At 43.7% G+C, this 14,458-nt stretch overlaps 1 protein-coding gene across 5 annotated transcripts in view; it reads right to left on the minus strand.

The window, feature by feature from the left end:
• Nucleotides 1-702, minus strand: part of MAP2K4 (mitogen-activated protein kinase kinase 4) — a 103,871-nt gene extending 103,169 nt beyond the window's left edge. The window contains exon 1 of one of the 5 annotated variants that reach the window (XR_010838233.1): nucleotides 529-691. Coding sequence is in view for 3 of the 5 variants with exons in the window: in XM_059048523.2 (XP_058904506.1) it covers nucleotides 529-643 (115 nt within the window). In the remaining 2 variants the exon portion in view is untranslated. Of the gene's footprint in view, nucleotides 1-528 lie in introns of all 5 variants that reach the window. The other 4 variants (XR_009332667.2, XM_059048523.2, XM_059048522.2 and 1 more) reach the window with 4 other exon arrangements.
• Nucleotides 703-14,458: the final 13,756 nt, after the last annotated feature.

Raw genomic sequence — 14,458 nt, forward strand, 5'->3', positions numbered from 1 at the left:
AGAGAACCAAGATGGCCCTGAGCGGGCCCCACTGCGGTGGCGGCGGGGAGCCGGGCCGGGGCGCCGGGGCGCGGGGCCGAGGGGCGCGGGGCCGGGACGCCGCCGCCGCCGCCGCCCTGGGCGGCCGGGACCCGCGGGCCAGGCCCCGGGCACCTCCCGCCGCCGCAGCCCGGCCGCGCGTTCCCGGAAAGGCGGGCGGGGCGCGCCAGGTAAGCGGCGGCGGCTGCGGGGGTGGCCGCGGGGGCGGGCCCGGGCCAGGTGGGCCCCCGCAGGCGTCCGGGAGCCCGCCGGGCCGAGCGCGGGCGGAGGCCGCGGCCCGGGCCTGCGCGGCCCGCCGCCCGGAGCCAGGCCGAGCCCGGGGCGGCCGGCTCGGGGCGGGAAGCGGGGAGGGAGGGAGGCGGACCGGCGCGGGCGGCTCGGTGGCTTCCTCAGCCGGGTCCGGGGGCGTCCGCGGCCGCGGGGACAGGCCGCGACGACGCCGACGGCCGCGCCGGGGGACCGGGGTCTCGGCGCCGCCGCCTTCCTTACCCTGCATGCTGCTGACGGCCGGGTGGCCGGGCGCCGGGGACCCCACGGGGCCCGGAGTGCCGCTGCCGCTGCCGCCCCCGGAGCCGCCGCCGCCGCTCGGGCTCGGAGCCGCCATTGTTGGGAGTGAGGAGCCGAGCGGCGCCGCGGCGGCTGCAATGCAGCAAGCTCGGCCTCTCGCACGGCCGAGGGGCGTGGCTAGCGCCCGCGTTGGGCCCGCCCCCGGCACGCCTCCGCTCGCGCCTGACGCGGAGCCGCATCAGATACCGAGCGGCTGAGCGGCAGAACTGCCCGCCCAGGTCGCCGGTGCGGGACCCCGGAGGACGGCAGAAGTCCTGCATCGGGGCTGCGGGCCCGCCGCGGGGCCTAGAGCGGTTTGCGGAGTGAGGGGTGTGTGCATTTGGGGTATAAAAGGGCACACAGCTTCTATCATTCCTACAGAGGTCTGTGACCCGAAAAGTTTAAGAATCCCCTTGTTGGAATCTCAGAACCCAAACCCAGAATCGTAAAACTGAAAAGGATCGCAGAGCTCGTGCTTCTTGTCCAGTGTCTGACACGGCACTTCCAGAGGGGACTTGGCTCTACCTGTGGTTCCATGTGGAGCTCCCGCTAAGCCTTGGCTAACACGCTAACCCTCTACACTGCCCTGTAACATCCTAAGGAATGCTGCTGAAAGTACCGTCAATGGACCCGTCCCAAGAAGACTGAATCAGAATTTACATTTTAATAATATCCCCAGGTGATTTGTATGCACATTAAATTTGAAAAACAGTGTCTTAAGCACACAAGCTCCCTGGCCTCCCGAAATACATTATCTATATCACCGACTTCCCCTAAATACACACTGGATTCTCTCCCCCACCTCTTCTACACCTTATAAGACCAGCCATATAAATTATATAATTTAAATATGAATTATATAAGATGGCAACTTCACAGAACAAAATCAAGTTTCTTCCAGTGCTTGGCACAGAGACTGGTTTTAGGAAGGCAGCAGCTAAAAGAAAAAAGAAAAAAAGAAAAAAGGTCCTCTGTGAGGCTGGGGGTTTGTGGACCAAAAGAAAAGTAATTGGAACGGTAAGGTATGATCTCTGGGCGGAGGTATGTCTCGTCTCTATAGAATGACCAACTATACAATATGCCAAGTAGTCTGAACCATGGAGTTGGATGTTTCCTGCCCTTTGGAAGCACTGAGCAATCTATACCAGGACATCCTCCCACACAGACCTTATCTGTGTTGGAACTTCCTCGGGGCATCTTGGTAATGTCCCCTCCATCATCAGAAGCCTTGCCTTCTTGCTCCGAACCTAACCTCAGCCATCATCCTGACTGCTCACAGGGTCTAGAGTTAGGGCTTAGGGAAAGCAAACTGGGGCGGCAGTGAAGGCAAACTGAAGGTGAGAGCAGGTAGGTGTGCTTAAAAAAAGTGGAGAGCCTCGCATTCCAGCCTGCCAGAACTCTCCTCTGAGGGCCTGGCTGGCAGATCGACATCTCCATTTCCAGGTCACTGTAAACACTGCCAAATTCCCACCTGGGAATCAGTATCCCAGATTGCTCTTCTTGGTCCTGGGGAATCATAAAAGTGGGGTCTCCGGAAAGGAAATATAATCAGAACCTGGAAGAAAAGTGTCCCATCCAGGCTGCTCAGCCCAGAGTACAGGCGAAACACTCAATCTGCATCTTTGGCATGGTGCTGATGGGAAGAGTAGCAATAAATGACAGAGAAGAGGAGGAGCTGAGGCTCCCTAAATGCTCTTCTTTGGAGGTGCAGACTGGAAGACAGCTTTCCTTTCTTTGAGGTTTATATTTTAGTGCCTGGAGGGGTTAGTATCAAAAATCAAATGAAATTCTTCTCTCAAAACACCAACGCAACTTGCCAACAATTAACAAAGATTGATGCAAAAATATAGGGACCCCCCCCACCCCCCAGGCAATAGTTTTGCACTTGCCTTGGCTTGGCCACTTTAACATCCTGGGAAAAGGCATCAACAGCCTCACAGTTTTTTGGCAAACACACCAAATGTCATTATCAGACTCCAGATGCAGGATTACCAGACACCAAGTAGTTCTATCTGAGCAATTTTCTGACACTTTATTCCAGTACCTGCCAGTAGATTTCACAACCAGTTCCTGCTGACTAAATGTCACTGTTGTGTACGTCATCTCATTTCTCACTTGCAGTTCCTTGGGTTTTGGAGTGGTACCAAGGAAAGACTTGGAAGACTTCTAGTCTCCCCACCCGCATTAGTACCATAAGTATCCCTCTCCCATTTTTTGATGTGGACAATTGATATACTTACAGTCTTATGTAAAGGGCTACTAATCCCTTTTTCCAATTATACATATTTCTTTCATAGAAACGTATTAGTTAATAGAAATCCTAGAGGCAATACTAGATATTAGTCAACTGTTTAGTAGGAAAAAGTTTTCCAATATTATTTTAGATTATATAGGTTACATTTAAGATTGTTCAAGAAGAGTTTAATCAAGTAAGAAAAACATTGACCTGATACAGTTAAGTGAACTTGAATGAGGAAAATATATGTAACAAATAAACCTAAAGGAAAACATTCCAACTAGGAAATTCATTCAGGAAAGTTGAATTAAGAGAGTAAATATATTGTGGAATCTAAAATATGAGACAAATGAACTTATTTACAAGACAGAAACAGACTCACAGACATAGAAAAGAAACTCATGGTTACCAAAGGGGAAAAGGGGTGGGGGAGGTATAAATTAGGAGTTTGGGATTAGCAGGTACAAATGACTGTATATAAAATAGATAAACAACAAGGTCCTACTGTACAGAACAGGGAACTGTATTCAATATCCTTTAATAAATGATAATGGAAAAGAATATGAAAAATATATATATACGTATATATATATCTGAATCACGTTGCTGCACGCCAGAAACTAACACAGCATTGTAAATCAATTATACTTCAATGAAAAAGAAATTTTTAATTAAAAAAGTACTTTAAGATAAAATGGGACAAAAAGAGTCTAAAGAAAGCAGAAATAAAGGATGCTTTCAGACAAAAAAGAAGAGTAATATGTAACTAATTAGTTTTTTGTTTAATAATGCCTAATGCTGCGCTTGTAATAAAACGGACAGTATACTTGGATTGCTGTTAGTATTGTTAACTAGTGCATAAGAACCAGGGATAAGAACCATCAGGGACTCCCCTGGTGGCGCGGTGGTTGAGAATCCGCCTGCCCATGCAGGGGACACCAGTTGGAGCCCTGGTCTGTGAGAATACCACATGCCACAGAGCAACTAAGCCCGTGCGCCACAGCTACTGAGCCTGCGCTCTAGAGCCCAAGAGCCACAACTACTGAGCCCGCATGCCTAGAGCCTGTGCTCCGCAACAAGAGAAGCCACCGCAATGAGAAGCCCGCACACCACAACGAAGAGTAGCCCCCACTTGCCACAACTAGAGAAAGCCTGCGAGCAGCAACGAAGACCCAACACAGCCAAAAATAAATAAATAAATAAATAAATAAATAAATAAATAAATAAATAAATAAATAAATAAATTTTTTTTAAAAAACCATCAACTAGGTCTGAGTTTGGGCAAAAACAAGGAAGGATCTTGGTTTGTTCAAATTGATGAAGTTATGAGCTTTTTACTTTTTCTTATGCTCATATTTTTCTTATATATTTGTGTTTTATGGTTTCTTATAGACTGAATTGTGTCTCCCCCCAAAAAGAGATTTGTATGTTGAAGTCCTAACCCACAGTACATCAGAATGTGACTGTATTTGGAGATAAGGCTTTAAAGAGGTAATTAAGGTAAAATAAGGTCACATTGGGCCCTAATCCAATATGACTGGTGTCCTTATAAGAAGAGGACATACAGAGAGAAGGCTGTGTGAAGACACAGGGAGAAGACGGCCATCTGCAAGCCGAGGAGAGAGGCCTGAGAAGAGGGCAACCCTGCTGACACGTTGATCTGGACTTCCAGCTTCCAGGGTTGTGAGAAAATACGTTTCTCTTGGTTAAGCCTCCCAGTCTGGGGTACTTTGTTATGACAGCCATAACAAACCCATATATGGTTCAAAATAATGAATCCCTAAAAGAAGTACAGCCTTTTTAGTAATATACTAGTAGCTGGCATAATCCTTGGGGAGCAGAAAAGGCAATTAGGCAAAATATGTTTCAATAACCAGCAAATTCACGTTTATAAGAGCTCCATGAGAAAAGTCCCTAAAGGGGCCTGAAGTTCTTGGCTCTGTCATATCATGACTTTTCCTTCCCACTGGAGAGGATGGAAATATCAGAGTAAGGCCATTGCTATGAGCAGTGTATGACAAGGTCAGAGTGACATCTGCATACCCCCTGCTTAGAGCACCTTTGCTTAGAAATGTAGCTTGCTTGTTCTTCTTGATACATGTCTCAACGGTTACATTCAGAGGACAGTTTTCTCTTCACATTCCAAATAAGGCAAAAATAAGCTGCAATTGGATTTCACCTTAGGTCCCCAGTTTCAATCTCTGAGAAAGTTAGAAGGGTCAGGCAGCTCCATTTGGCTGTAACAATCAGGTGATAGTCCTTACAAGGCCTCAGCAGTTGGCTTTGAGCAAAACCCATCTCCTGTCCATCCCCAAATCGCTGGGGGTTTAGGACCAGGCCACCCAACGACCGATGTTGCCTCTGTGCGGGTTTGCAGGTTTCTGGATATCGGTTGAACATTGCACTTAATTGGAAATGAAGGGAATGTGAGTTCATTCCGTCAAAAGAATCAAAGTTCAGTCTGGTTCAGATAAAGGGAAATACTATTTTGACTATTAATAACTATACATGCATCTAGAGATTTATAGGAAAATGTTCATCACAACATTATTTATAAGAACTTTTTTAAAAATGGAAATACCTCACTCTAAGTCACTACCACAGTGAGGTGTATTATTGATAGTATTAACGATGGTCTAACCAGATACAAACATATTCCAGAATGATACATTTCTCATCTGTCTGAACTACACCCGGAGCCTGTCCTCATCTTCTGTATTCTGTTGATCTACCCTCACTGTTTTTTAAAAAACAAAGTGAAACTAAAATGGAAAAAAAAAAAGAGAGTGAGAGAGAGAACAGTGGGCACTTTTGTCGGGGAGAACAGGAAATTCAGCGTGATTGGCTGGGAAGGGGCCAGAGGAAAATTTCCTAAGGTAAAGGTGATGTTCTTATGCCCTGATAGCAGTTTGGGTTACACGAGTTTTATGCATCTGTCAAAATGCAGCAAATACATGCTCAAGATTTGTGCATTTCAAAGTATGTAAATTATATATCAAAAGAAGAAACTGTGAACAAATCCTGAACTCAGGCTAATGATCTGAATGCTGAAGTCTTAAAGAGGACATGTACTGATACCTGCAGTTTACTTTGAAATGCGGCAGAAAAGAGAGACGGCTAAATGGAAGGCTAGAGGGATGGATAGATGGATAGATATGTGCTGAAACAAGCATAACGAAATGTTAATGCTAAACTCTAGGTAGTGGGTAGACTGGGTATAACTACAAATTTTTTCAACTGTATGTTTGAATTTTTTCATAAGAAAATATTAGAAGAAAATGAAAAACAGTATGAAACCAAAAAAAAAAAAAAATACCACACAAAAATTAAACATATTGCTCAATTATATTGCCCTAGAGCAAAATTACAATCCAAGTAAACTAAGTATAAATGTCTAACTAATTTAATCCAATCGAATAGGTATCTCATAAAACTCAGGACTTATTGAAACTTCTCATCGAAAAGAAAGGAATCACCTAGGGTAAAGCCACACATGGTCCTCTTTGTGCAGGGGCATATGTTGACCGTGGACTTACATGAAACCAAAACAGGCATCTCTGGCTTACTCAAGGTTGTAGCATTTAATAATTACTTAGGGGAGGACATTGTGGGCTTTGTTTCATTTTGGGGTTTGCTTTTTAGATTAAGTAACACGATCTGGCTTCAATTTAAAAGCATTGTTTTTGTTTCATTGTGTGGGTTTTTTGGTAGCAGATTTATTGAGCTATAATTCACATATTATACAATTCACCCATTTGAAATGTACCGTCCAGTGGTTTTTAGTATATACACAGTTATGCAACCATAACAGCAGTCAAATTGAGACCATTCTCATCAACCCAGAAAGAAACTCCATACAATTTACCGTCACTTTCAACTGGCCCCGACCACCCCCGGCTCCAGCTCTAGGCAACCACTAATCTACTTTCTGTCATCATGGATTTGCCTTTTCTAGGTGATCGTATAGCACATGGCCTTTCGTATCCTACTGCTTTCAGCCAGCATGATATTTTTAAGGTTCATCCATGTTGTAGCTTGTATTGGAACTTCACTCCTTTTCATGGCTGGATAATACGCCCTTGTGTGGATGTACACCACATTGTGCTTATTCATTTGCCCATTGATGGACATCTTGGGTTGTTTCTACTTTTTGGCTATTATGAATGATGCTGCTGTGAACACTTGCGTACAAGTTTTTGCACGGACATATGTTTTCAAATTTCTTGTGTGCATGCCTAAAAGCAGAACTGTTGGATCACACAGTAACCCTGTGTTTAACCATTTGAGGAACTGCCAGACTCTTCCAAAGTAGCTTCACCACTTTACATTTCCACCAGCAGCGTATGAGCGTTCCAGCTTCTCCACATCTTAGGCAGACACATTATGGTCTGTCTTTTTTATTAGAGCCACCCTTGTGGTAACAGTGTATTTTGAGGCATTTCATCTATAATAGCCACTGAATTGGACATTGGCAGACATTGTATATTTTATAAACTTAAAATGAAATGTGTTCATTTCAAGAGGAACTACCACAGCATGAATTCCTGTGACCATAGATGACTCACTTTTGGTACATCGGTCCATATCAAATCTACCAGTCAGAGCTCAAGGAAACTGTGCCCTTTTCTGAGAGGTACAAACAATTTGTTGGCTTCCTCTAACCATCAGAAATCAGTAACTAAATTCTATTAGTAGTGGATGAAGCATTTTATCAGCGACATAGATTAATGAAAAAATTAATGCTGGACACATAGGAAATTCTCTATTTTTGGAATATTGAAAATAATTCAATTATTCAACAATAGGAATTAATAATAAAATTATACACTATACACAGCACAAAAATATTAATGAGCAGGAGAGAAGATGTCACAAGAACAAAAAGTCTGAATTGGGTTTTATAAAAAGATAAAGTGGACACTTAGGAAAAATGCAACTTACCTATATTAGTCAGATGCTGAGAGCTTCTCTAAGTCTAAATACACCTCTGAAAACTATACCTCATTATACCCCAGAAGCACTTCATATGTTTGTCTCTAATACATAAAGATATATTTATTTATATAGCTAAAGAACGTGTGAACCAATAAATGAGCGCCAGCAATGCAACAGACAAAAATGAGTAAAAGGTAAGTAAATATAAATGGCTTCTAAACTAATGATTTCAAATCTCGTTCATAATTACAGTAGTATGCATTTAGATAATAATGGCATATACTATTTTCCTTTAAAAATTGATAAATATATTTTTCTGTTGACATTTCTAACTTATGAACTACCTCAGACACAAGCTCCCATTAGTTTGAAGAAAGGTCGGATTTAAACTCAGTTCATTCATCTAAAGTCATTCTCTCCCTGATCTTGTCTTACTTAGGTCGTAGATAAAGACAGCCTCTGATGGCTCACAAAACAGCCACATTCCAGTAACAATTTATTATTTTTTATTTATTTATTTATTTTTGGCTGAATTGGGTCTTCCTTGCGGTGCGCGGGCTTCTCAATGCAGTGGCTTCTCTTGTTGCAGAGCACGGGGCTCTAGGCGCGGGGGCTTCAGTAGTTGTGGCACACGGACTCAGTAGTTGTGGCACGTGGACTCAGTAGTTGTGGCTCACAGGCTCTAGAGCGCAGGCACAGTAGTTGTGGCGCACAGGCTTAGTTGCTCTGTGGCATGTGGGATCTTCCCTGACCAGGGCTCGAACCCGTGTCCCCTGCATTGGCAGGCGGATTCCTAACCACTGCACCACCAGGGAAGTTCCTCCAGTACCAATTTAGAGTTGCAAGACTTTCACATAGTACTGCATCAAAATTTGTTATAAAGAGCTAAAATTTCAAAAAGAACTAGAATTTTACCACCTCCTATCTGTTTTATTCATCTTTCCTTTCTCCATATAAGTGACTGGGCAACAGGATTTGGAGAAAGTCTTTTAATAATAAACATTTGGTAGCTTATGAATTGTGAATATTGTAAATGTAATACCTAATGAAAATTATTTAATATGTAGCTAAATTGAGATTGATAGCTGTCCTTTTGTTGTTGCAACAAGCATTCTTTTGAGTTACAAAGTATTTATTACCATACGTTTATATTCTTTTAAGCAGTTTCATTTAAAAATTAATCAGAAACACAAATTATTTTTGAAAAGTCTGTTTTATAAAACGATATGTTTTTTTTCCTTATATATTCTATTTTACTTACACAAAATGTTTCTTTTCTTCTCTTTATTGAACAGAAAATAAATGTACCAAGTTTCTATTCTCTTCTCAGGTTCTACTTGAATAGCAATGAATTGCAAGATACATAGATGATAAATCGTGTAAGAATTTACTCAGTGAATAGTTATTACTAGATCAATAGAGTAAAATTTTTGATAGTACTTTCTTTTACTTAAAAGTCTTTATTGGTTCCCTTTAAGCCTGAAAATAAAGTTTTGTTAAGCTACCCTCCCCATTTCTCTCTGCCTATTCTAACCTGTTCTTGACAGGTGCTACTGTAGAGCTTTCACGCCATTTTTGGTCTATTATGCCTTATTAAATCCAAGCCATATGTGCAGTCAAAGAAAAATGATATTCTTTTAGTCATTTCTAAACTCCTCTCTCCTGACGTTACATATATAAGCTATGTTTTCGCAGGGTTTTTTTCCCCTACCATCTCACAAGTCTGTGTGTTAGAATTCGGGAATATATTTTTAGACAGTTTGGTGCAGTTCAGTGGTTTTCAGGAAGCCAAGTTAAGGGATTTCTTTGTTCTTCCCTCTCAGCCGGGCTGGAGCAAAAAGACATGATCTTAAAAGCTCAGGAATGTATGATGACACAGAGATGGGTAGCATTTCTCCTGGAGGAGCACAGGACGCCACAGGGACCTCAGGAGGACTCACATCACTGTTTCACGAGGTCCAAACGATGCCACTCGGATGTGGTTGCCTTGAACACAACTGTCCTCTGGCATCCATGCGTGGTCCGGGTGGTTCTAGGGGTGGTCCTGGAGGGCGACACAGGCTCACAGACAAGGCTGTCTACACCAGACCATGTCTCCTTGACTACATATGTTTTCAGGGATGTGGAGGAAATCCAAGATCATTCTTCATGGAGAAAGAAGTCCAGATCCCAATTTATAAGAGAGTGTATCCATGAGACAAGTGTCTTACTCTCCCAGATAGGTCTTGAGGATCTAACTCCTTCTTTCTCTTTTTCTCCCCCCTGGTGGACTCTGGTTGAGCTCTAGTGTGCTCACAAGTCATGAATCTTCCAGGACAGTCACAATTCAAATACTATGTTCTCAGTTTTGGACCATGAGGTCTGAATTTGGGTCCTGAAAATACAGTTACAGTACACCTAGGCTAAATTCTTGTTGTTGCCCTTGACTGATTCCTTCGTATTTCTCTCTTGGGAGCTGCCCTGAATAACGGGGATCTGGGGAAGGACAGTTCCTAGATGCCTGGTGCCTGGTGGAGACAACAGACTGACAGGAACATGGCCAGTGCTCTGGGGGAGAAGGGCTCTGGGGAGGCAGTGCCCTCCCAGGCTGCAGTGGCCAGCCTTGTCTCTTGCCCTGAAAGCCCTCCCACCCACGGGCCAGCTGAGCCTCAGGCATGGCCAATGAGCTCTAAAACCCAGAATCCAAGGTGGGCGTCATTAAACAGCCATCCCCTCTGACTTCTGGAGAATATCACTGAGCAGTTCTGTTCCAACACCCTTAGAGACCAGGTTAAAGTCCTGGAAAATGTAAAGAGACTTGATTTACAGGGATGGTCAGCGTATGTCATACACCATAAAAGGTGTTCCCATTCCAAATAAGAACTTAAAAGCTGTGCTTGCCAAACGAAATGCATGCTTCCAGTTTCCAGTGCCTGGTTTGGAGGGTCCACAGCAGCATCAGAGGAAAGAAGGGATCTTTGGTAAAATTCTGCAAGCTTTAATGAATACACGCTATGCCTAATGCTTGGTATACCAGCTTCTTCCAAGATGAGGTTGTGTTCTATGCCTTTGGCCACGTGCTGTTTCCTCTGCGCGTCTCCATGGGCAGCCTGAACCTCTCTGCAGTGGCCCTCCGAGACTTCCTAAAACAGACTGCTGCTGCCGATTAACTTAATTTTCTCTGTGTTCTCCTAATACCACATAATGAATAGACTACATTCTGGAAAATAGGTTTATTTGGTATTTTCTTTTAAACCCCAGTGTCTGGCTAATCCCAATCCTTTTCTCTCTGTGTGTTCCCCAACGTTCAGACCCCTTTTGTTAATTAGCAGTGACAGATGACTCACCCGTCTTGCTGGCTCCGAGCGGAAGAAAAAGCTTGCTTCTTCTATTGATCTCAAGCCCTTCAAGAGTCACCAAATGCTCCTGGAAGCTTCTGTCACAGGGAGGAAAGTTCAATCTGAAAAGTCTTGGGCAGTGGTCCAGCCATCCCTCGCATCTGACAGCAGGGACAGATGGGCCTCCCACTGCTCGACGCTGATGGGGTTTTCAGGAGCCCTGGCCATCAGAAAGAGGGAAACGTCACAGATTCAGCAAGGGCAGGGGCTGGCTGTCCAAAGCCGGGAGGGTCATCAGCTCAGCCAGAGATCAAGCAGCTTGAAGGGAAGGAGGCCCATGGAGGGCACAAGTGACCGTGCGAAAAGCAGAAATCAGTAACAAGCATCAAGATGAGGCACCCAAGGGACCAAAGAAGGAGAATTCTGGGTGGTAGAATGTTTAAGGGAGTCTGAGGCCTCTTACTCAATCTCCCTGAAATTGTTAACCAGATAGAACTGTCCAAGCTTTAAAGGGCCCCTGGTCAGTTAATGGGATAAAGAATCATCTGTGCATCACACTAAGCGAAGTAAGTCAGAAAGAGAACAAGTACCACGTATCACTTGTATGTGGAATCTAAAATATGACACACATCAACATATCTGCAAAACAGAAACAGACTCACAGACACAGAGAACAGATCTGTGGTTGCCAAGGGGCAGGGGTGTGGGGGAGGGATGGATTGGGAGTTTGGGATTCGCTGATATAAACTATTATGTAGAGAATGGATAAACAACAAGGTCCTGTATAGCACAGAGAACTAGATTCAATATCCTGTGATAAACCATAATGGAAAAGAATATGAAAAAGAATGTATGTATATTTATAACTGAATCATTTTGCTGTGCAGCAGAAATTAACACAGCATTGTAAATCAACTATACTTAAATAAAATTAAAAAAAAAAAAAAAGAATCATCTATAGAATTCAGAAGTTTTCCACATCTGTACCTGAAGGCAGGAGCTCTTTTTCTGGCACGAACAAAAGACAGATCAACATTACACAGAGTCTTGACGACGTGAGATCCCAGCTTTTAGTAAACTTTAGGCTCTGTGGTTGAAACCCTATCCAGAACACGAAGATAATTTTCAGTGATGCTTAAGGTCACGCAATATCTTACCAGGTACTTTTTGTAATTTCTTAGTAGGCACATTTCTTCAAAAATTGCTTAATTAACAGATGGTATTGAAAAATGAAAATGTTTTGCCAATGATGTACTTATTCCATTTGGAGGGTTTGTGAAGTTTTTTTTTTTTGTATTTATGACAACCATTAAAACTACCATTTGGAGGGTTTATGAAGTTTCATTTTTTAAATTTATGACAACCATTAAAACTAAGTGTTGAAAAAAAAAAGTAAAGGTAGAACAAGACCTGAAAAATATCTGTATAATGAGAGTATTAAATCAAGATTTGCTCAAATAATGAGGCCTGTTCCATCTCATTTTAAGTGGGAATTTTATTCAACAAATAAAATAAGTATTTTGAAATATTATTTTTTCATTCTTACCTCAGTCTTTGTTAACTTTTATATTCACGTTTTCTTATATAGAATATGTAGGCAAAGTAATGCATGTATATTATTTATTAATAAATACAAATACAGGGCTTCCCTGGTGGCGCAGTGGTTGAGAGTCCGCCTGCCGATGCAGGGGACACGGCACGTGAGACTCACACAGAAGGCATGTTAAGTCCAAGTTTCTTGCCTTCTCCTCTAATTAGGTTCTCTGAGAAGTGGAGCCTGGAAATACAGTTTTTAAGCAAACTTCCAAAATGATGCTTTTGGCACTGGTCTGAGGAGAAGCATTGCAATGCACAGTTAATAATAAGTAATTGTCTCAACTCATACTTCAAGAGACTAACAGAACTAGTTAGTGGCCAAAACTTTGATGGGCAGGAACGATGATCACATATCACAAGGAGTAAGTTGACAGTTTATAAAGAAATGATTAAACTGCCAAGTGTAACTTCCATATCAAGAACCATCTATCAGAATTCGAGTTTTCAACCTGAAGTTCGTGGGTTCCAAGGATGTACTTCAGGGCTCTGTGAACTCCCTGAATTTGCGTGCAAAATTTTGTATGTAGATATGTATGTGCACTTTCCTTGTGAAAAGATTTATAGCTTCCATCAGATTCACAGAGGGCTCTGTGGCCCAATTAAAACTTTCAAATTACTGTTATCTTCCTTGGATGTTGATCAGCTAAAAACTTACATGTTGAAGATAAAAACTCATCATCTTCCCTTTCCAAACCAGCTCACCTCTTGAATTTCTTAGGAGCAAAGCACCCTGGTGTTGGAAGTAACACCCTCTGCAAGTGTCTCTCTAAATGTTTCCGACAAATTGTTACCCATGTTCTGCTCAGGAACTCAAAAAACAGCTTTGTTACACAAGTCACCTTCAGAAACTTCCACCTGGGTTAAGCTGAAATAGTATTTTTCACTATTTTCGCCGCAGAGTGGGTCTTGCTCAGGTCCTGGGACCTAGAAAAACATGCTGAACCCCTACCCACTGGGTCAGTTTTTCAGATATGTGAAGACATCATGACCCACACATCCCCCCCCCCTTCGCCCAAAGCTTTGTTTTTTCAGAGATGTCTCCCATTCCTTCTAACCCTGGTCAGGGTACTTCACTACACTGACAAACTGACAACTCCTTTTTTTTTTTTTTCCTGCGGTACGCGGGCCCCTCACTGCTGTGGCCTCCCCCGTTGCGGAGCACAGGATCCGGACGCGCAGGCGCAGCGGCCATGGCTCACGGGCCCAGCAGCTCCGCGGCATGTGGGATCTTCCCGGACCGGGGCACGAACCCGCGTCCCCTGCATCGGCAGGCAGACTCTCAACCACTGCGCCACCAGGGAAGCCCAGCCCTGACAACTCCTTTTTTAAATGCTCTACAGTTTGCCAATTGTCCATGATTGAACATTCATACGATACACACGTAACTCCAGTCTCCCAGATTTGGACCTGATACTTACTACTAACACAGCTTTGTCCCACAAGATGACTGTGTGGTCGAGTGCAGGATGGCCTGGAAATGGACAAGACTGGAAGTTCTGAAACTGGTGAGGGCTTCACCCGTTATCCTGGTTAGAAACGACGGGGAAGGAGGTAGGGGTAGAGAGTGGACAGAGCGGAGGTGTCGAAAAGATAGGCGGTAAAATCATAGGACTTGGCCATTGTTGGCACGTGGGAAAGGGAAGAAGGGGAGGGAGGAAGCGAGGAAGACACCACGTTGAAGGGGTGAGGTAAGGGGGGCAGACAGGCAAGAGACAAGGTGGGAAGAGAGGCTGGTGCCCCACTGAACTTCAACTGAAAGAGGGGAGGTGGAAGAAGAGCGCCCGGGAAA

This window comes from Kogia breviceps, chromosome 19 (assembly GCF_026419965.1).
Source record: "Kogia breviceps isolate mKogBre1 chromosome 19, mKogBre1 haplotype 1, whole genome shotgun sequence".
Classification (NCBI taxonomy): Eukaryota; Metazoa; Chordata; class Mammalia; order Artiodactyla; family Physeteridae; genus Kogia; species Kogia breviceps.